Source organism: Tiliqua scincoides, chromosome 5 (assembly GCF_035046505.1).
Source record: "Tiliqua scincoides isolate rTilSci1 chromosome 5, rTilSci1.hap2, whole genome shotgun sequence".
NCBI classification, from domain to species: domain Eukaryota; kingdom Metazoa; phylum Chordata; class Lepidosauria; order Squamata; family Scincidae; genus Tiliqua; species Tiliqua scincoides.
This window is the reverse complement of record NC_089825.1, coordinates 133,465,346-133,486,684: the sequence shown is the minus strand read 5'-3', so window position 1 is coordinate 133,486,684 and position 21,339 is coordinate 133,465,346. Positions and strand designations below refer to the sequence as shown.

The following is a 21,339-nucleotide window of genomic DNA, read 5'->3' as shown; positions in this document are numbered from 1 at the left end:
AACTATTATCAAACTACCTGGCTTAAAAGTTGACTTTTTAAATGTTACGTAGGTGAAGCAAAACTGTTACCTGTATTTTAGGGACTTCAGGCTTTTTATTTATTTAATTCTACTAACCTTCACAAAATTGTTGTATATGAATTGAACTTCATAGGTTAGAATACATGAAATAAACATTAAAAATGAAATTGTTGTGCAATAGTAGTTAGGTACCAACAATAGTATTTTAAGTACATAGTCTGACCGCCTTTTCATAAACTAGTGAAATTATTCAGTGATGTGAAAGTAGTTTAATGACAGTCACTGCAAGGAGAGAGGGAGAGAGAGATTGGAAGCTGTGGGTGTACAAAGCCCACCATTTCTGATCTTTGGTCCATCATGCTCGGTCTCATCTACTCTGTTTGTAGCTCTCCGAGGTAGCAACGAGAGGTCTTCCTTTAATCTGCTACTTGTAATTTTTGTAACTGAGGTGCTGGGAGTATAACCCAGCTCTCCTGTGCGCTAAGCATGTGGTTCTGCCATTGTGCTATATGAGTCCTCCTTATTCTATTTGGTGAAAGGAAGCAGCACTTAAAGTGATACTATTTTTATTCCAGCACTACTTCTGTGGTTTATTGCCAGTGCTAGTTATATTCCTGTACGTATTTTCAGTATTTTTGTAATCGCCCCGAGACAACTCAAAATCTGCAGTCTTTATATAGTTTTCTGATCAGAGGAAATTGACAGTGCAATCCTATGCATATTTACTCAAAAATAAGTCCCATTAGGTTAAATGAGGGCTTATTCTTAGGTATGTGCATAGGGTTGCAGACTTAGCCAGTTATTAGATTAATTTGTTTGTGAGAAAATAATTGTCCTAAAGGGAAAAAAGCATATTTTAATGCAGATCTGTGTCATGTCATACTTCTTCATATGAGAGGGAATGCATCTTCTAAGATAGCATTTGCTGTCAGTAGTTATTCAATCAATTATTCTATTTATTTTCATTTAGCTGTCTGTGGACCAATTAAGGGCTCCTTTTTCACTTGATCAGAATATTTTAACCAGTTGAACTGATCTGATTGATCTCTGCAGCTTGTAAATACTATACGCAAAGCTTATCATTTTATTCATTATTTGGCTTCTACCATTTGTGGCAATGGATACAGGGCTAAGCAGGACGTTGAAGGGGAGCAGCTTTGGGGGAGGCAAAGCGGCACTGTGCAAATGAAACCTTTGGCTTCAGCCTTCCTTCTCTTTACCTTTTCCAGGTTTACAAGAGGAAAACAGAGGCAGCCAAGAAGGAATATTTAAAAGCACTGGCTGCATATCGAGCTAACCAAGAGTGTCAGGTAAGGAGAACAAGCCTTTTCCACCCCTGCCAAGACAAGCTGACGAATGTTCTACTGCATCTCTCTTTGCTGATGTGGAGGAAGAACATCCACCCCTGCCCACCATTCTGTTTAAATAGCTTGGGGAACAGTTATTCCTTCTCTCTCTGATCCAGCCGTTGGTGTTGCTAGGGGGGCCGGCTGCACCGGGTGACATGCGTGTGTGTGTGGGGGGGGGTGACACCACGACTGGCCAAAATTTAAAATTTTGCTATTTTTGGATAATGGCATATTATATAAAATTTGATGTGCAATTTCAATGAAACAAATTGTGTTGAAATATCTCTATTCTGTCAAGAGTTATACCCAAAACAGCGGGGGGCAGGGCAATGGCGCATCACTATGCCCATTAGCGAAGGCGTTGCCCTGCCCACAGCATGGGAAGAGGTCCATCATGGGGGTAACTTGCTGGCCTCCCTTTCCAGGTGATGCAAACCCTAGTGACTCCACTGGACCCAGCTTCTGTGTAGGCTAGAGAAGGTAGAGCTTGAGAATCCTTGTGATAGGTGGAATGGGGAAGATGATCCACCCCCAAATATCAGGGTACACTTCCTTAAGAACATACAGCCTACCTTGTCTTTTAGTATCATTTCTCTTGGTTTGTAGGTTGCATTTTCTTCCCCTTTTAAAAAATCACCATACCTTGGCCTATATCTGTGGGTTCCTGTGAGGATGAAATGATGGTGCATGTTTGGTTGGAACCCACGAACTGGAATTCTGTGCATGTTTTTTTTTTCTTTCTGCTTCTTAACTCCTCTCCGTACATTCTCTCTGCAGTCAGTAGTAGAAACTGTGGAACTGGACCCAATCTCCTCGCCGCCTCAGCAGCCAGCACCTGTTGTGGAAGCAGAATCGTCGCCAGCCCCGATGCCACCCACCCCACCAGCGCTCGAGAGTCCTCCTCCGGCAGCCGTCGTTCCAACCCAGCCCACTGTGGTCGTGACCTCAGGAACAGGCCCCCACTCAGCGGGCCAGACCAGCATCACGAAGATCATCATCCCCAAGCAGATGTTGCCTTCCTCGTTGGCCGTCACCTCACAAGGGGGTGTGGTGACGGTCATCCCTGCCACTATGGTGACCTCACGGGGGATTCAGTTGGGGCAGCTGCAGGCTGGGACGGGAACCACCCAAATTGTTACCCGCTCAGTCCTGGCGGCGGCCGCTGCAGCCGCCTCCTCCATGCATCTACCGCGGCTCCAGCCCCCGCCCCTTCAGCAGATGCCGCAGCAGCCACCGACCCAGCCAGTCACCATTCTGCAGCAGCCCCCTCCCCTCCAGGCCATGCAGCAGCCTCCCCTGCAGCAAAAGGTGCGTCTCAACCTCCAGCAACCACCACCTCCATTGCAGATCAAGATCTTGCCCCCACCTGCCCTGCAGATCCAGCCCATTGCCCTGCGGACGGAGGAGGGCAGCCCTGAGAGGCCCAGCACTGAGCTGCAGGCCTCCCCAGAGCCTGTCGAGATGATCACAGCTGATGTGGTGCCTGAGGTAAATAGGAGAAAATTGGTTTCTCCAAAGACGCAGATGGATCAAACAAAGCTTTGGGACTTGGGTGCCTTAATGAGTTGCCTAAAAAAAGGCAGCCCCCAAACAGGTGCAGGAAAAAAGTTATTGCAAATTGCATGTTATGAGATATTGTTGAAAGCCCAACATGCTTTAAAAACAGCCATCTTTTGGGGCTTTTTCTGTAACAGTGGACTTTCTATTGTGGGAATTAGGTTAACAAACTGATGGTTGGACTTGCAAGAATATCTTGGTTTTGTTGTGCACTTGCTTGGCAATCCCGCCTCTCTTTTGCTGCCTTAAGGACTGTCTTCTGCCATACATGACTACTGATATATTCAATACCTGGGGGTCCTGCATTGGTGCCCTCTGGTCAGCTGGTGTTCACCAGGTGGGCATGAGGAACAGGGCTCTATAATTGTGGTACTCATGCTTTGGAATGCCTTCCCTAAAGACAGCACCTATCCGCTATATGCCTTCCAGTACCAGAGGTTGAATTGATCTTTTTTAATTGCTGATCGAGTGGGTTTTCTCGAGTGCTGTTGCCTATTTGGATGACTTTTTTTTTTTACTCCACAATTAAGATTACTTTTATGCAGTTAACTGCTTAGAATTCCATAGTGCTATTGTAGTCTCAAGCCTTCATTCTAGATCAGAGGGCCAGGAGTAATCAGTATCCAGTTATCCTAACAAATAGATGTAATGGGGGCTCCAGCTCTATGGGTTTTATGCCAAAAGAGAGCACCTCTCCCTTTACCTGCAACAGCCCAATTCCCAAGTACTTCCCTTTTCAAGGCAGTGCTGCAGATTGTTTGCAAGGGAGAAGGGGTTCTGCCCTCTCATTCCTAGTAGAGGTTAAATAAGGACCTGAGGTTAAATTAGTCCTCTGTCCTGCAATTGGATCTTGAACCAGCAAGCAGGGACCCACCTCCAAGAAGGTCCTGTTTGTTCTCCATCAAATGTTCAGGAGCTTGTACAGCTTAAGGGCACTCTTTGTCCATCCTTCAAATAAATTAAAGGGAAGAGAACATGCAGACAGGAAGTCAAACCAGGCTAAACCTATCATCTCCTTGGAGCACTAAACAGCAGCATGGTGGAAATAAAGGCTGTTACACTGAGGTCAGCTCCACTATGAATGGTTGGGGGCTAGGAGCAAAGCTCACGGGTTAACGAGCTCCAGCCTGGTAATCCAGCATGGGGGAAACAACCCCTAACTGGAGACCCTCAACAGCAGGGGGTTTTACACCATCCTAAGGGAACACAATGATGCTGATGGGTTGTGTGGGAGATTTCAGGGACTGTGTAGGCTGTGTCAGCATCCAGAGAATGCCCCTCATATCAGTAGCCCCTCTGCAAGCACCTAGGCATCAGACCATCCTGCTCATGAAAATCTACAGCAGGGAGGAGACTGCTTACTGTGTTCCAGGAGCATGCTGGCCCTGGGAAGGTTTTTTATTTCCATGTACCTCCTCTCACATTTGGGTCAACTGCACGTACACTCTGTCAGCCAACATGGGGGTGGGTGGATGCTGAATTAGCCAGTTGCAAATCAATCCCTGATATTTGCCTGAGGTCATGGATGAAGGACCACTCTCCCATTTTAGAAGGACATTCCCACCTGGTTGCCTGGAGTGATTTTCAACTTGCTCCAGAGGAGTGCATTGAACAGCCTGGCTGAGAGTACTAAGGGCCCCTCTTCTCCTTCCCCCACCAGGTGGAGTCTCCAACACAAATGCACGTGGAGCTGGTGTCAGAGTCACCAGTGGCCTTGTCGCCCCAGCCGCGCTGCATCCGTGTGGGCTGCGACAACCCGCCTGTGGCCAACAGCGACTGGGACAACGAGTATTGCAGCAACGAGTGTGTGGTGAAGCACTGCAGGTGTGTGCACAAGGGTGCCTGAGTGAAGGCTGTTGCTCTTGCCCAAGTAAAGCTGCCTTAGCCAGAGTGAGGCTTTTGGCTATTTAGCCTAGACTGACAAAGGATTTCCAGGGTCTCTGGCAGTTGACTTTCCCATCCCCTACTACCTGACCTACTAACTGGAGGTAACATGGATTTAACCTGGGAGTATCCACAGGCAGTGCACATGTTGTACCACTGAGCGACATCCCCTGCTGGATTTACTCCATGCACACCCTTTAAAGAGAAGGGTTACAGGATTCTTATAAGATGCTCAAAGTTTTGGGTCTCCAGGGAGACAGAAATGCCCACATTTGAGGGAAGACCACAGGGAACAAATCCTTTTGTACTTTTTGTCAGGCACAAAGCTTCAGAGGATTGAGGAGGAGAATCAGAACAGTAAGGTGTTCGTTCACAGATCACACCTAAGCAGTTCCAGATTGATTCTGGAGAACCCTTCTGATCTGCTGGTCTGGTTCTTCTCCCCTGCCATTGGCAGGGAGAGAAGAACCAGACCAGCAAATCAGATCTGATCAAGTCTGATCTGAAGCATCTGTGGTGATAAAGTGCAGGCTCCTTGGTTAGACCCTTAAATGGGGTGGAGAGTGTTTATATACTCTGTGCTCAATTAGATGAATCTGTTCAGAATGGAGCATATTGCTTCCGCTTCAACCAAGCCACGGAAGGGAAAGAAAATGTACAAAGCAGTCAGGTCAAGGCACCACTTGTCTTCTGTGTCCCTATTACTTTTCCTTAGTTGTGCCATCAGTGTAGTTTACAGTAGAGAGTTGAACAACATGTCCACATTGGGGCAGGTGGCACATGTCACTCATAATAGAAAGGTGTAAGATGTATATATGCCTCTGGAGTTAAGAGCCCCCTTTCCCTTGGAGGTGAAGTCCCCTATGGTAGATATCTAAGCATTCCAGGAATCTGTACACGGGTTCTTTCTGCTCACAGTCTCTGACTTGTGTGTGTCTTTCTCTCTCTCTTACAGGGATGTGTTTCTCGCCTGGCTGGCCTCCCGCAACTCCAACAACAATGTCGTCTTTGTGAAATAACCCCCAGCATCTTGTGGCAGGAGGAAGAACATGACCATTTGGGGTCCCTCCATGCACACTTGTTTCCTAGGACAAAAACCATTGCCACACAACTGTTGGGGGGGGGGGGAGTGGGGTCAGAATTGTTCTTTGGCTGGAGACCATCTGCAAGAGAGGACATCATCCCTTCTGAGTGGGAGGAAATAGTTTGGGTGCTGCAGACTTTTTTTCCCCTTTTTTCATTTTCTTTTAAACCATTATCCCTTGGTATGTTTCTCTTGATGGAACCAATTAAAGCTGGAAGAGGGATGTTGGCGAGGACCTGCCCTGTGCTTCTTGGAAGAGGATGAGTGGGGGGAACCTAGTTGTGAAAGAGTTAACAAAACACCTGTACAGAAGACCTTTTAAGTTGAGGTTAGGAACCAGTTTTCCCACAGAGCTGCATGAAGGAGGTCAGATTGGGGAGTGCCTGGATCCCAAGTAGGGCAGGGATAGAGGGTGGCCAATGGATAAGAGCCCAAGACTGTCTTAGCTCTTCCCTAACACATAAACCATTAGCATCTAGAAAAAGTATTATTACTGGTGGATCGGACCCCCAGAACCTGGTATCTCCCTTCTCATTTCCCACTCCTGTTTAAAAAATCAGGCAAGGACCATGACAACATCCAAGCCACTCATAAAATACAAAGACTAGGTCTGAGGGACTTGAGAGATGGAGTGATTATGTGGGAGAAGGATCAGATTTGGAGGAGCTGCAGGGTCACATCCTATCTTGCTTTTCAGTGCTAATGCAGTTGGGCCAACAGGACATCTGCTGCATCCTGCGATGGGCAAGGATGGTCACGGAGGCCTCCTCAAGGTAAGGGAATGTTTGTTCCCTCACCTCAGAAGTGTTGGAAAGTTAGATAGGATGAGGCTCAGTTCCATCAGGCTTGCCTCAAGCTGGAGCATGAACTCACTTTCTGCAGATCTCCAGTCCCCAAGAAGAAAAGCCTCGCTATTTGGAAAAAAGATAGCAGAGCACAATTTCTGGCTTGGGCTGTTGTTTGTAGACTGGTATCAGTAGTGGCCACCTGCTCCCTCCTCTGTAGTGTGTCTTCTGGCTATAAGGGGCAACTAAAGTGGGATTGTTATATGTCCGTATCACACACTTGAAAAGCCTCTTGAGGCTTTCTGAGTCCTCAGTCTGAATGCTGGATGATCCCACTTTATTTTCAGGGCAAGCAACACCTTCAGGACTCCTTGCTTCTACAAGCAGCAAACGGCTATCCCCTGACTTGTTTGCCAGGGGTGTCAGTGGAGGGGAAAGTATCCATACCCTGCATGCAGGACGTGGAGTTTTGCTCCTGATTCTCCCCCCCCCTTTTCAAGCCTCAGCTAAGGAAAAAAAGTCAATTTTATTAGAAAACTAAAGATCAGAGTATCCCCCTTTCCCTTCCCCTGTGAGACAAACAGTTGTTGGTCCATTGTGCTGGACTCTTTTGGGCATGCTACATGTTCTTCGGCTTTGAGATGATTCCATCTGGGTAACGTTGCTTGAACTGGGCCACCACGTCTGGGTCCAGCAAGTGGATTCCATCCAGCTGGTTTCCAAGAGTTATCCTAAGAGGGAGAGGGCACCAGAAATTATGTCAAGTCCAATCTCCAGACTAAATATATAACAGGGACGGTTGATGGATTGGAAGGCAGCTATATCATAAAGCTACCTGGAAGGTTTAGAGGACAGGTGGCCTCCTTCAGCTGCTCTATAGAAAGCTGAGGCTGGGTGTGCCAATGCAGGTGATTGCAGGTAAATAAAGGGCAATGAGAACTTCAATTCTGTCTTAACTGAGGATGCTTCCCCACCCTGGCCCAACTGTAATTCTCAGCATTCCTTGAGAAAGACAATCAAAGTTGGTGGGACTTAAAAGGATCAGGGTCAGGTATGTCAAACAGGTATGCCCTTAGGTTTGGAGCAAAGGTAGCAAACAGTGAGGGGGGCTGAGCCAGCATGTGGACCAGTTGTGAGGTTGCACCTGGCAGACACCTAAGACAGATGGAAGGCTTTTTGTGGTGTTAGAAAGGGACAGGCTGAAAGGAGAGGAATAAACATGATTTGTACTTATAGGGCAAATGCCCACAGCAAAAAGACCTCCCAGCTCAAGCTTGGGCTGACTTCATAATTGAGGAGGCAGCAACTGTTACCCTGCACATGCCTGATCCTGTCTGATCTTGGAAGCTAAGCAGGGTCAGGCCTGGTTAGTACTTGGATGGGAGACCGCCTGGGAATACTGGGTGCTGTAGGTTTATACCGTAGTCTTTCGAGACTGAAGGTTGAGGAAGGAGGCAAGGCCTATTGAGAAACACCCCCCATCATGAAAAAGGTAGGATAGGTAAATGGAGGATTCGCTTGAGCAGCTTCTGACCTTGGATGCTTCTACAAAGAAAGGAGGATAGTACTGTTTGGAAGTGTGCTAGTTTTGGAGATCCAATGCCTGGCCTTCCCTTCCTCCAAAGCCAGGCTATAACATAAGCATTTACACACTTGGAATGAGCTATGCAACCAAGCCTTTCTTGGGTTCTAAATTTTCTGATACTGGAGTGACCTTTTTGTATGAAACTAGGGAGGGCTCAACCATGCTTAGAAGGACTTGAGGGAGGTCAACTTAAGCTTGCTTGAGACCAACACAAAACTCCAGCAAAAGATCTGCATTTTTGGATGGGAGCTGCCTTGAATCACAAGGGAGATTCTGCAAGGGCATTCCTTTCCCTTGCACAGCTTAGGCTGTTGCAGGAAACTTCCTCTGTATTTGTTTGAAAGGTATCTGCTCCAATCTTGCAGATAAAGCTGAGAGAGATTTGCCCCACTGGGTTCTTACAAATCATCCTGCTTGCACATGCTTATCTTAGAATCCCACCCTTCTCTTAACAATAGAAGGAGAGGTCATCCAATGAAATTAACAGGCAGCAGGTTTAGGATAGAAAAGGAAATGCTTCTCTGCCCAGTTAGTAGTCAGGGGATTCTGTTAACACAAGATATGGCCAGTAGCTGTGAAGGGCATTGGAGAAATTCATGGAGAAGGTTTACTGTGGCTTGCCTAAATTGAGCCTCTAGGTTTAGCTGCAGTATACCACTGAAATATCAGTTGTGGCAGAAGAACAATAACGGAGGGCTGCAGCCTTTGGAGGTCCTGCTCGTGCCCTTCCTGGAGTCATCAGGTTGGTCACTGTAGGAAGCAGAACACTTTGATTCAATGTTGACAGAGCCATCAAGACTTTTCTTGTGGTAGACGTTTGAGTTTTGAAGGAAGTTTGTGATGACCCCACAAGTGACTACATGAAAATCTGTGCTTATGTAAATGGGGGTGGAGTTGGAGGAGAAACTATGTGGCTTGCTGGTTCAAGAAAGTTTATTTTAAGCAGATGGAGTGCTGGAACTGACCACCTGTTAAACTACCTCCCACAGGGAGAGAGGCCAAATGTTTAAAAGGAGGAGGAAGCCAGATCTCCAGGTCCTCTCAAGGGAGTACACTTTACACTCTCACATAACACCAGAACCAGGGGACATCCACTAAAATTGACTGTTGGGAGAGTTAGAACAGACAAAAGAAAATATTTCTTTACTCAGCATGTGATTGGTCTGTGAAACATGTCACAGGATGTAGTGACGGCATCTGGCCTGGATGCCTTTAAAAGGGGATTGGACAAGTTTCTGGAGGAAAAATCCATTATGGGTTACAAGCCATGATGTGTATGTGCAACCTCCTGATTTTAGAAACGGGCTATGTCAAAATGCCAGATGCAAGGGAGGGCACCAGGATGAGGTCTCTTGTTCTCTGGTGTGCTCCCTGGGCCATTTGGTGGGCTGCTGTGAGATACAGGAAGCTGGACTAGATGGGCCTCTGACCTGATCCAGTGGGGCTGTTCTTATGTTCTTAAACTACAATTCCCAGGAAGCCTTGCAGGTCTCTTGTTATCTGGTGTGCTCCCTGGGGCATTTGGTGCACCACTGTGAGATACAGGAAGCTGGACTAGATGGGCCTGTGACCTGATCTAGTGGGGCTGTTCTTACATTCTTATGAGTATTTCCCATTGTGTAGAAAGTGATGACTGCAGATGTGGTGGACAGTTAATCTCCTTAATTTGGACAAAAGTCAGGTGGTTTGAGGCCAGGGAGACTCACCAGTTGGGCTGTACGTTGTGGGGCCGGCCAAAGAGCTCAATCTTGCGTGTGCCCGGGGAGAGCCGCTCAATCATGCCGTAGATCTCGTCTGGCTTGTGGCTGGTAGATCGCACCTACAGGGCAAGGAGTGGAGCAATTTCATGGACAGCCTGTGCAAGATCTGGAAAGAGGATGCTTACCTCTCACTCTGCCAACAGGTATTATCCTGGCTAGGCAAACACTACATCTTACCTCTGCCACGATGACATCGCAGTCAAGGCCCCGATTGAAGCCTTGGGGGTTTCCTTTGACTCCAACCTGTTCATAAGAAACAACAAATGGGCAGTTAGTAATAATGAAGAGTTTTCAACCATCATATGAAGTGCAGTTTGCTTTCTCTCACATTCCCTGTGACAAAGTTAACTTGAAATAGCTTGGCCCAGGGACTTCCCTGTGCTGTTACTGCTCAGTCACTGCAAGTGCCTGGGCACTGCGGTCTTATGTCACTGAACAAACCCAGTGTTAGGCAGACATGTGGCCATCAGGATGGGACTTTGCCTGGCAGTTGCCAGGCAAAGCAGAGCAATATAAAGCCACCGGCTAGAGCTGGCTCCAGAGTTCAGGAGCACTCAGCCAACTGCCCTCTGCCAGCCTCACATGCAGGCCAGAGGCACAATGGTGATCTCGGGAATCAGCCATAGGTCCTTCACAGTGGCTCAATAATGTTGACAGGAGGGGGAAAGGAAGAGCCGTAGAGGACCTGTTATCGCTCCAAGGGCCATAAACAAGGCACCCAGGATTTATCTTGTACATGGTTCTGCTTTTTCAAATAAGTTGCATATTGTGCTTTTCTTGAAAAGTCGAGTGGAAGGAGAGGAAGCAGACTGCAGTGCTCTCAAGTTTTCCTGTACGGCCAAGAGGACCAGTAACCTATTTCCGTTTTCTTTAAAATAAATAACTACTATGATATCTGGTATGCCAGACTTGTGCTTTTGATTGACCTGCACGGATGTGGGTCAACATTCTGAACGCACACAATGGCTTAGCCTCTCATTGACCTCCTAAGCCAGGGGTGCTCAATAGGTGGATCGTGATCTACGGGTAGATCGCGAGGCAAAATGAGTAGATCGCGGAGTGCCGACCCCCCCTTCAGGTGCCTCTGGGAGGAAACGCCGGGAGTAAGGCCCATTGTACTCAATGGGGCTTACTCCCAGATAAGTGTGGCTAGGATTGCAGCCTCACAGCCTAATCCTAGGCATGTCTACTCAGGAGTAAGTCCTGTTATACTCAGTGGGGCTCAAGGTACACCAACATACATTGTACACGTAAATGTTATATGTTATGATGGCGCAAACATTGTAAAAAAAAGTCTGGTAGATCTCCGGGCCTTGCTGGGTTTCAAAGTAGCTCTCGAGCCAAAAAAGTGTGAGCAACCCTGGCCTAAGCCATCTAATTACCAAGCAGTGCTCCTTGCCATGGTTCAGCCAGTGGCCTGTGCGCCCCGTCCGGATGATGCGCTGGAGCTGGTTGGTTTTCACCCAAATGATTTCATCCACCCGCTCGTACCTGGGTGAGGAGGAAGCAGGGAGTCAGGCTGAGCAGGGAGAAGGGGAATCCGAAGAGCAAGTTGGTGTGTGCATGCGTTCCCCCAGAGCATTTAAGAACCAGAGCACCTGTAGGTTAGGATGAGGATAGCTGCTATCTCATCTCCTCAGCCACTTCTGCGGCTTGGAGCTGCCATAGAGCAGACAAAGCATGTAAGGTAAAAATGAAATAAATAAATAATAAAGCAACTAGGAGGTGCTCTAATCTAGTTAAGTGTGGCCCAATTGAGGAAAAGTTCCTGCACTCCAGCACCTCATCTGATGCCACTGTGGAGACTATTTACATCCGATTATTTACATCAGGTCTACAGCAGCTTTAAGGATCAGCAAGCACAGCCAGGAGGCCTGGTGATTTCTCAGATCCCAGTTGCATGGGAACTGCTTTAAGAGATCTCTGCCTGAAAGGACAGCATAGAAATAACTCAGATAAATACATGCATGAAATGTGACTCACCCCCAGAGATTGAGACACTCTCGGCCCAGTTCCATTGCCCTACAGGAGTGATGGAGAGAGATGTTGACAGGTTGCACCAACAGAGTTGCTTCTGGCAAAAAATACTTGCTAGCCATTAGCTGTTAGATAAGGGAGACATGATTCTCTCTTTTAGCATGTGTTGGGCCAAGACCAGGAAGACCCAGTTTTGTGTCTCTGCTCAGCCACCAAAGCTTACTGGGTGACCCTGGTCCAGTCACTCACAAACTGGCCTACTGTGCAGGGCTGCTGTAGAGGTTAGATGGTGGGCATGAGTGGAAACCATGTATGCAAGGTCTGAACAATTAGGAGGAAGGGCTGGATTAAAAACATGACAAACAAATATTCTCTCAGGGACACAGGAAGCTGTTCCCCATTTCCTGCTTCCAGAAGGAACTTAGTATTCTAGTGTAGCCTGGAAAAGACAGGGGAGAATGAGAGCCATCTTCAAGTATCTAAAGCAGGGGTATCAAACAAAAGGGCCGTGCACCAGATGTGGCCATGGAAGCTTTCCATCCAGCCCTCAGACTCTCCCAGCATCACCATTAGCTGCTCTCATTTACAGCTAACACCATTAGCTGTTTGAGACCACCGGCAGCTCTGTGAATGGCGAGAGCATGAAGCAGCTGACAAGCTGAGCCGAGTTATTCCACCGGCTCTTTGGTGTGAGCAAAGAAGGGTCTTGGCTGCCCAAGTGAGAGATGAAGGAGCTGCATGTCAGTCAGTATGGGAAGCAACTGGGGACCAGAAGTGATACCAGACCGTGAAAGATCCATCTGAAATGGACAGAGTAGATAGAGAGATGCTCTTTACACTCTCACATAACACTAGAACCAGGGGACATCCACTAAAATTGAGTGTTGGGAGAATTAGAACAGACAAAAGAAAATATTTCTTTACTCAGCGTGTGGTTAGTCTGTGGAACTCCTTGCCACAGGATGTGGTGATGGCGTCTGGCCTGGACGCCTTTAAAAGGGGATTGGACAAGTTTCTGGAGGAAAAATCCATTACGGGGCACAAGCCATGATTTGCATGTGCATCCTCCTGATTTTAGAAATGGGCTATGTCAGAATGCCAGATGCAAGGGAGGGCACCAGGATGCAGGTCTCTTGTTATCTAGTGTGTTCCCTGGGGCATTTGGTGGGCCGCTGTGAGATACAGGAAGCTGGACTAGATGGGCCTATGGCCTGATCCAGTGGGGCTTTTCTTATGTTCTTATGAAATGCTGTGCGATTCTTGAAAGACAAAAACCTTTCCGTTATTGTAAAAATCCCCTTGGGGGTTTAGAGATAGCCTGCCTACATGAACCACCTTGAATAAAGTCAGAGGAGTAATCCACTGACCAAAAAGGCGGTATATAAATAGCAGTATTAATTAATTAATTAATCTGAGGTGTCACTGCTGAAAGTGCAGGCTTTCTCATATCCTGAATATATGATCAAAATTTATGTATTTGCTCTTCTGTCATTTGCAGCTAATGGCAGCAAGGAGTGAAGTAAGGAAAAAAGGGCTTATTTCTGGTCATGATTGGCTTAATGACTGTCAGGGCCGTTCCCAGACGATCTGACCCCCGACTTACCCTGGAGCAGGCATAAGAACATAAGAACAGCCCCCCCATGCCCAGGGTGGGGAGGCTTCCCTGCCCTTGAGGGGGGCAACCAGACAGAGGGGGCTGGCAGGGCAAACAAGGAACACTGAAGGAAACAAGCCAGGAGCAGGAAAGGCCTTTTCTGCCCTACCTGGAGGAAGGGGAGGAGCCAAAGGGGGCGGGCTTGCTCCATAAAACAGGGAGGCCAGGGATGAGAGGCAGGCAGTGTGAAGCAGGGAGCTGTGAGGTGAACAGCTCCTGCTCCCAAGCCAGGTGTGGCAGCTCTGCTAGGGAGGAGGACAAGGCTGCTGGAACCCCTTCCCCCTCCAGCCAATCTGAGGCCTCCCTGGGGGTGGAACAAGCCTGCTCCAGGCCCCTCTGGGGGGGGCTACAATGACATCACTTCCTGCTTAATGACATCACTTCTGGCTCTCAGCAGACATCATGAATTCTATTTAGCCCTCTATATTAAAAGAGTTTGACACCCCTGATTTAAAGGGCTGTCACTCAGAAGAGAGGGAGGACTTACTCTCTGTGGTTCCTGAGGGCAGGGCTAGAACCAATGGGTTGAAATGGCAGGGATGCAGATTTTGGCTAGACAAGGGGAAGAATTTCCTCACAGGAAGAGCTGCCTGGCACTGCATAGCCTGCCTCATGGAGCTGTGGGCTTTCCCTCACTGGAGGTTTTCAAGCAGAGGGAAAACAGCCACCTGTTAGGAATGAGGCGGCAGCTGCCTGCACTGTGCAGGGTTGGACCAGAGGACCTCCAAGGCCCTTCAATCCCCAGCATGGGAGGTGGAGTGAGCTAGAGGGATCAACATTCTGACTCAAGACAGGGCAGTTTCGTATCCTGACGTACATATGTGTTGATGTGTTTCCCATATCAGCCTCTTCCAATATTCCCCTGCCTCAGGTTGGTCTGGTTATTTCCCCTACCGGCCAGTGACCCACAGAAAGAGGAACCCCTCGTCCTGAAGCACGGGGATATTGAGGCGCCTCATCTCATCGTCAGTGAGTGTCCCGTAGGGCAGCTCCATGTGGATGTCCCAAGGCGGGTCAGCCATCACCACCGCAAACTTGCCCAGGATGCTGACGTCCAGGTAGCGAATGTCACAGCAAATCCACTGCCCACCGTGGAGAGAAAAACAGGATGGGGTGGCATTAGAAAATGGCTTTAATTAAAATAACCATTTGTTTTTAAAGGACTCTTTCAGTGCTGCAACAAGGAAACCCAAAAGGATGCTAAGAAACAAGTTTTTTACCCAGTGGGTAATTAATCTGTGGAACCCCTTGCCACAGGTGATGATAACACCTGGCCTATATACCTTTAAAAGGGAATTGGGACAGATTGATGGGAGGAAACGTCCATCACAGGTTATAACCCATGATGGGTATATATGCCACCTCCTGGTTTTAGAAATAGGCTACCTTTGAATGCCACATGCAAGGGAGTGGCAAGAGGATGCAGGTATTTTGTTACCTTTAGTGCTGCCAGAGGCATCTGGTGGGCCACGGTGAGATACAGGAAGCTGGACTAGATGGGCTTTTGGCCTGATCCAGAAGGGTTCTTTTTGTGTTATGCCTCATTTGCACAGATCTGCTTCCATTTTCTCTTTTAGATCTAATCAGTTTGTTCTTCCAGGAGTGGCTCAGAATAAGCGACACACACAAAAATTACAGTGGTGCCCACATAATTCAGTTTCCTGAGATTGGAACGGGGTTGCGAGTGGGGTCGGGGGAGCTAAGGCACATTTCTAGACTCTGTGATCAAGGAGTTATGCTTGGAAATGAGATGTATGGGGGCAAACAAGCTGGTACAGGGTGAGGATGTCTACTGGTGACGAAATGGGTCTTTATGTAGCTCCTGAGATTGCTCCCTGAGCTGTCTGCAGCAGATTACACAAATGAAGATGATATGCTTCTTTTGGACAATATATTTCTTTAAAAAGGATACTTGGGCTAATGCAGCATAGATCCCAAACCAAACCCAGCTTGATGAAGCCATGCATAAACCCGGAGGCTTCCCACCACCTTCATATCAATCTCCAGTGGCCCAAGATACCTGTGGGGGGAAGAGGCGGTCGACACTGGGGTCCCTGCCCACCGCCTGGGGCAGTGCCAGTTCTTGGCCTGTGCTAAGCTCCCGTCCACCAGGGGCGTCCAGGTCAGTGCAGGCATCTATCTCATAGTGGACGTATTTGCAGGTGTCCATGTGGAAGCATGTGTTGAGGAAGGAGCAGTCCCCCAGCGACTCGTCTGTGTGCTTGTTGATGATACGGCTGGCAGAGAAGGAGGAGGAGGAAGAAGAAGAAAAAGCTCAGTCTTTGGCCTTCTTCTCTCCTTCTCAATCCTGCCAGAAGCAGAGCCCAAATCCTTAAAGCAGCAACTTCACTCGCTTCCCCAAGAAGAGGAAACAGAAGAGAGACTCCTCTTGCCTACATGGAATTGTACAAAGAGCTAGATCAGACCAAGTCCACCATATGTTCCACTGACGAGACACTGCTGGGAAGCTTAGTCATGAGCTGAAGGCACCAGCTGTCCTCCACTGTGTGGCTCCTCTACAGCAATTGCTATTCCAAGATAAACTGGCTCTGACCATGGAGGTTCTGTTTACTTATCAGGCTAACAGCCATTGACAGCCCTATCCTCCCCAAATTTGTTCAATCCCCCATCTATGCCATTTAAGCCAGTGGCCAACACCAGATCTTATTGCAGAGAATTCCACACACCAATATTATATATGTGGGTGAGTGGGTGGACACACTTTTGTCCATCTCGAATACGCTGCCAATTGATTTCATGAGTGACCCTGAGTTCTAGTATTACGAGAAAGGGAGAAAACCACTTTCTCCACACCAGGCTGCAATCTTATGCATCCTAATCTGGCAGTAATCACCGTCAAGCACAAAGTGGCTCACTTCTAAGTAAACATGCACAAGACTGCATGGAATCTCACTTCCCCTGCAGAGGATGACCACAGCTGACTCCATTGCCTTACTTTCCTGGGACAAGGGAAAGACAGCAGCTAGATCTTCTGGCCCCCAGACCCCCTGGTGTGACTCCTCCTACACTTCATCAGAGCAAGAAACTGAACCCCAGTTCCCAGCCCTTCCTGCTCCAATCACTCCACTTTGCTGAATGCAGAAGAAACAGAGCTCAGGAATTCTGGTTTGCAGCAAGATTGTCCACACCCATTTCATTCTGCAGGGAGTAGATTTGGTGCTACTGTGCTCAACCACTGCTAGTGGGAGTATTCCATCTAGTATAAAGTTGGCTGCGTTGCCCTGGATTCTGTTCAAGGTGTGGAAAGGCCGTGGTCTTCTTCTAGGAACAGAACCGATCCGACACCCTACCCCAGCATTCTCCCTTGTAATGCTCACCGGAAGTGCAGCTTGCGACAGGGACGGTCGGCATCACTGGCTTTCATGCACTCTTCCTTGGTTCCATAGTCGCAGAACTCCTGCACCTGAGCTCGGCCCCGGGAGCGGAACTTCTCCACAATGGACTGCTCCTTGGCTGTTGTGGTGTTCAGCAGCTCCAGGATCTCTTGGCTCACCTGGGAAGCAAGGAGGCCGAGCCCAGATTGGTGGAAACAAGGAAGTTAAAAAGACATTAAGGCTTTTAAAACAAACAATTATGAACCTATGTTTCTGGCTCTCACGGCTCTATTTTTCTGTCCCCAGTAATGTTCAAAGTGAAGGATCACTTGGATTTCGAAGGCGATGCAAGTGATGGGGACAAGAATTGCCACAAAGCAAGGCTGCAGCTTCAATAACTGGACAAGTTTCCAGCTATTGCATTTGGCCACCACAGAAGATGTGGTGATTTTGGTTCTGTTCTGTGTCCCGACTCTGTACCTGCAGAGTACAGAGGGCCAAGCCAGGTTTCTCACACCCCCCCTCCTACCTTTTTGCTCTGTTGCTCTTTCGTGGACTGCTGGCTGAGCAGGCTCTCAATCTCCAGGTCCAGGTCAGACGCCTGCTTGCGGGACTTCTTGGGGGGCTCTTTCAGCAGCTCCAAAGATGCCGAGGAAGAGGGAATGGCCCCGGGGGTGGAGGCAGGGACCCCGGGGTCCTGCTCCATTCTCCGCTTCACACCTCCTGCCCCAACTCCTTCCGCCGAGCCTTTCTTCTCTGCCACAGCACCCATCATAGCCGAAAGCTTGGAGTGGTCAGCATAGGTCACCAGCATGGGCTGGTCATCGTCCTGCAGGAGGCCCCGTTTCACCTCAATGAGCTCCTGGGCCGCAAACTTCTGAAGGAGACTCTCCACACTCCGCTGAGTGGCCGGGGCTTCAGGCTACAGGGCAGAGAATAAATGAATCAGACCAATGATCTATTGAATCATCAGTTGCTAGGCAAGGTTGACTCATTGCCCTGGTATCAGCTGGGAGGCGAGAAGGGACAAACAGGGTTTACAGAATAGTCTTGTTCGGAACATCAGAAGAGCCCTGCTGGATCAGGCCACAGGCCCGTCCAGTCCAGCTTCCTGGACCTCACAGTGGCCCACCAGATGCCTCAAGGAAAAACACAAGGCAACAAGATACCTGCATCTTGTTGCCACTTCCTTGCATCTGTTTTTGCCAGCTGACTCCTCCACACTCTACTCCTCTACAAAGACATGCCAGCAGCCTCTCAGTCTCCGATCCAAGCAACTGATCCTGCTTAGCTTTATCAGGCAAGGCGACAGCTCAACCTCCAGAATAAACCTCCTGCTTTTACTATTGATTCTGCATTTGCTAGCATTGGCATAGGCTCCATAGGGTACACTGAAGCCTCATTTTCTTGGCTAGTGGACAAACCCACTGCCTTTAGCAAGATTAAACCTGGTCCTTTTCATATACCTTTTCAAGCTTATATGCACAGTTCACAAGGACTAGCAACGTGCAATTCTTTGTCTTAAAATGAAATAAAATGTCTTAAAATGAAGACATTTACAGTTTTGAATGCATGACCTTCCCTTGCTCAGTGTGATTCTAGAAATGCAGGAAATAAACAGTGCTGTGGAGGCATGAATTTAAAGTCTGTGCCCAAGAACCAATGGTTCATATATAAGATTTTACTGTGCAACAAAGTGGACTAGAAATTTGTAGAGTTTTTAAATTAAAATAAAATAAGACCCTCAGGATTCTGCAAAAGATGCTAAAAGATTCCATGCCATTTCTTAAATTCCAACAGATAAATAACAGTGAACAGATCAAGAGGAAGTCATAAAATGTCCCAAAATGCAGGCAGGGATGGGCATTAGAACAAAACATCAAGCGGTGCCTTTGTCACACTCACTGTGGAAATGGCATGGCAGATAGACAACGCATCTGTGGGCAGGGCCAGTCCCAGGTCTGAGAGGTGATGCAGAAGCTTCTTCTCAAGCTCAGGGTCGGCCACCAAGTCCCCTGGCTCAGTTGCAGTGCTGGGTGTGACAGACGAGGGCACCGGACTGTCACTTCGGAAAGGAGGGGTGAGGGCCAGCTCAGGATTCCTGAGGTCTAGGAAAAGGAAGGGGGAAAGGCACAAGGTAAAGACTTCCATTCAAAAAACTGGGTTCATGTTTTCCACTCCTCTTCCCCATTCCCATCCCAATCTCCCATTTCCTTGGCTCCCAATGCTATTGCCACCTTGGATCCTCTGCCTCACGCATTCATAATCTTGTAACCAACATTTCACAAGAAGAGTGCTGATACCCAAAGTCCAGTTAGTTCAACAGCAGCCATCTGGATACCTCCTGGAAAGCTACGAGAGGTAAACAAAGGAAACAGCCTTCCACTACTGTCTGCCCCATCACCTGCAATTCAGCGGTATATCTTCCTGTATGCAAAGGCTCCATTTAGCTCCAGAGACACCATTCAGCTATCGTGTCAGGGCACTGAGAACTGTTCCCAATTGTAAGGACCCATCTCACATCCCAGTTCAACCCAAACGAGTTGATTGGCAACGTATTCAGGATGGACAGAAACACACTGCTTCTCACAAATCGCATAATGTGCTGCAACAAGGAAGGTGCCCATACAGCCCAACAGCAGAGCACATATTTTGCATGCAGAAATTTCCAGGTTTAATCCCTGACATCTCCAGTTAAAAGGTGATGGGAAATCCCTGCTCAGCCAAGAGGCTTCCTGGATAAGCTTGGGCCAGTCACTATCTATCAGCCTCACCTACCTCACAAGGCTGTTGTGAGGACAAAAGGAGGGAGAATTATACACACCACCCTGGGCTCCTTAGAGGAAGGGCGGTATAAATATGTGGAAAGGTATCCTTCAAGAACTGCTGACCATGGCAGTTAATTCAGATGCCGTTTGCTCGGAAGCATCTGGATAGCCACTGTGTGAAAAAGGATGATGGGAGAGATGGGGCCTTTGCAAGTCTCTCCTTATCGTGACCTCCATGAAAGCTAAATCGAGCCTCCGTGACTGAAGGCACTATTCCACTGAATGCCAGCTGGTGCCTCCATGCCAGGTTTGTCAGCTGCCTGGTTGTACAGGGGAAAAACAGATGCTGGGTTAGAGGGTAGACCTTGGTCTACAGCAGGGCTCCTGCCACTGAAAATGCAGAGCTGAAAATACGGGATACAGAGCGACTGGGCAGGGCGGGCTCCTGGTGGGAGAGAAGCATGGTGCTTTATCCTGAAGAGGTGGGATGATGGGACACTGGAAAGGGGGGAGGCTGTGTGGTTGGGGAAGGATCCAAGTCTGCCTTCTGCTTTGACTTCTGAGCTGGAGTGTTTGAATTCCGAGCTATGCAAAATAAGCATGAGCTCACTGTGTAATGGGACCTTTGGCTGATCAAGGCTTAGGTTTGAAGCCTAAATCGATGATGCCACTTTCAGCCATGACATCACTTCCACGTTAATGCCATCACTACCAGGTCCCTTCAAATTGTCATTCTAAAAAGTGTCCTGGTGCTGCAAAGTTTGAGAAGCCTCCACGTTCAGTGGCAGGACCTCCAACAATAGTTGTGGAGGTGTGTGTGTGTGTTGGTGTCAAACAGAGAAGTCCAAGGCTGCAATCCTATCCACACATGTTGGCAACCTTCAGTCTCGAAAGACTATGGTATCGCGCTCTGAAAGGTGGTTCTGGAACAGCGTCTAGTGTGGCTGAAAAGGCCAATTCGGGAATGACAGTCCCTTCCACACATTCATGGGAGTAAGTCCCTTTGTCTATAATGGGACTTCGGAGTAGGCATGCATAGGATTGGCCTGTAAGGCTGCAATCCTCTTCACACTTTCCTGGGAGTAAGCCCCACTGACTACAGCAGGACTGACTTCTGAATAGACACATACATGGGACTGGCCTCTAAGGCTGCAATCCTCTCTACACTTTTCTGGGAGTAACCCCATTGACTATAGTGGGACTGACTTCTGAGTAGACATGCATAGGATTGTCCTCTAAGGCTGCAATCCTCTCCACACTCTCCTGGGAGTAACCCCACTGACTATAGTGGGACTGACTTCTGAGTAGACACATGCCTAGGATTGGGCTCCCTGGCTGTCCACTGCTGGAAACAAGATGCTGGGGAGAGATGGACCCCCTTGATCTGGCCCAGCCCCTCCTGCACTCCCCCCAGCCTTACCCAGGGGCTCCTGCTTCCTCCTGCGCTGCAGCCGCTCCCGCAGCGAGTCCAGCTGCTTCTTGTGAGCCTGGATGGAGGTCCATGTGTCTGACATCGCCCCTGCTTAGCATCTGTAGCAGCACAGAGGAGCAGGAGGGCTGCCCAGGTGCAGACCGGAAGT

At 48.4% G+C, this 21,339-nt stretch overlaps 2 protein-coding genes across 2 annotated transcripts in view; one reads left to right on the top strand and one right to left on the bottom strand.

Annotated features, from left to right (window-relative positions):
* The window catches only part of TOX4 (TOX high mobility group box family member 4), a 17,048-nt gene extending 9,006 nt beyond the window's left edge, over nucleotides 1-8,042 (top strand). The window contains exons 6-9 of the mRNA XM_066627709.1: nucleotides 1,251-1,331; nucleotides 2,148-2,858; nucleotides 4,588-4,751; nucleotides 5,767-8,042. Coding sequence (XP_066483806.1) covers nucleotides 1,251-1,331; nucleotides 2,148-2,858; nucleotides 4,588-4,751; nucleotides 5,767-5,830 — 1,020 coding nt within the window. The 3' untranslated portion in view covers nucleotides 5,831-8,042. The remainder of the gene's footprint in view (nucleotides 1-1,250; nucleotides 1,332-2,147; nucleotides 2,859-4,587; nucleotides 4,752-5,766) is intronic.
* On the bottom strand, nucleotides 7,188-21,339 carry METTL3 (methyltransferase 3, N6-adenosine-methyltransferase complex catalytic subunit). The gene is made up of 11 exons (XM_066627710.1): nucleotides 21,180-21,339; nucleotides 18,897-19,099; nucleotides 17,521-17,913; nucleotides 16,995-17,170; nucleotides 15,677-15,893; nucleotides 14,551-14,738; nucleotides 12,009-12,047; nucleotides 11,408-11,516; nucleotides 10,203-10,268; nucleotides 9,972-10,084; nucleotides 7,188-7,411 (listed from the first exon to the last, which is right to left on the bottom strand). Exons 1-11 carry the CDS (start codon nucleotides 21,271-21,273, stop codon nucleotides 7,300-7,302), a joined length of 1,710 nt encoding a protein of 569 aa, XP_066483807.1. The 5' UTR covers nucleotides 21,274-21,339; the 3' UTR covers nucleotides 7,188-7,299.

What these genes read in the sequence shown, in the direction of transcription:
- METTL3 (XM_066627710.1), bottom strand. Translation starts at nt 21,273, where the DNA reads ATGTCAGACACATGGACCTCCATCCAGGCTCACAAGAAGCAGCTGGAC. An exon ending in GAGGAAGCAGGAGCCCCTGG is followed by an intron (nt 19,100 to 21,179) that starts GTAAGGCTGGGG and finishes TCCTTTTCCTAG; the next exon opens with ACCTCAGGAATCCTGAGCTG. An exon ending in TCTGCCATGCCATTTCCACA is followed by an intron (nt 17,914 to 18,896) that starts GTGAGTGTGACA and finishes TCTGCCCTGTAG; the next exon opens with CCTGAAGCCCCGGCCACTCA.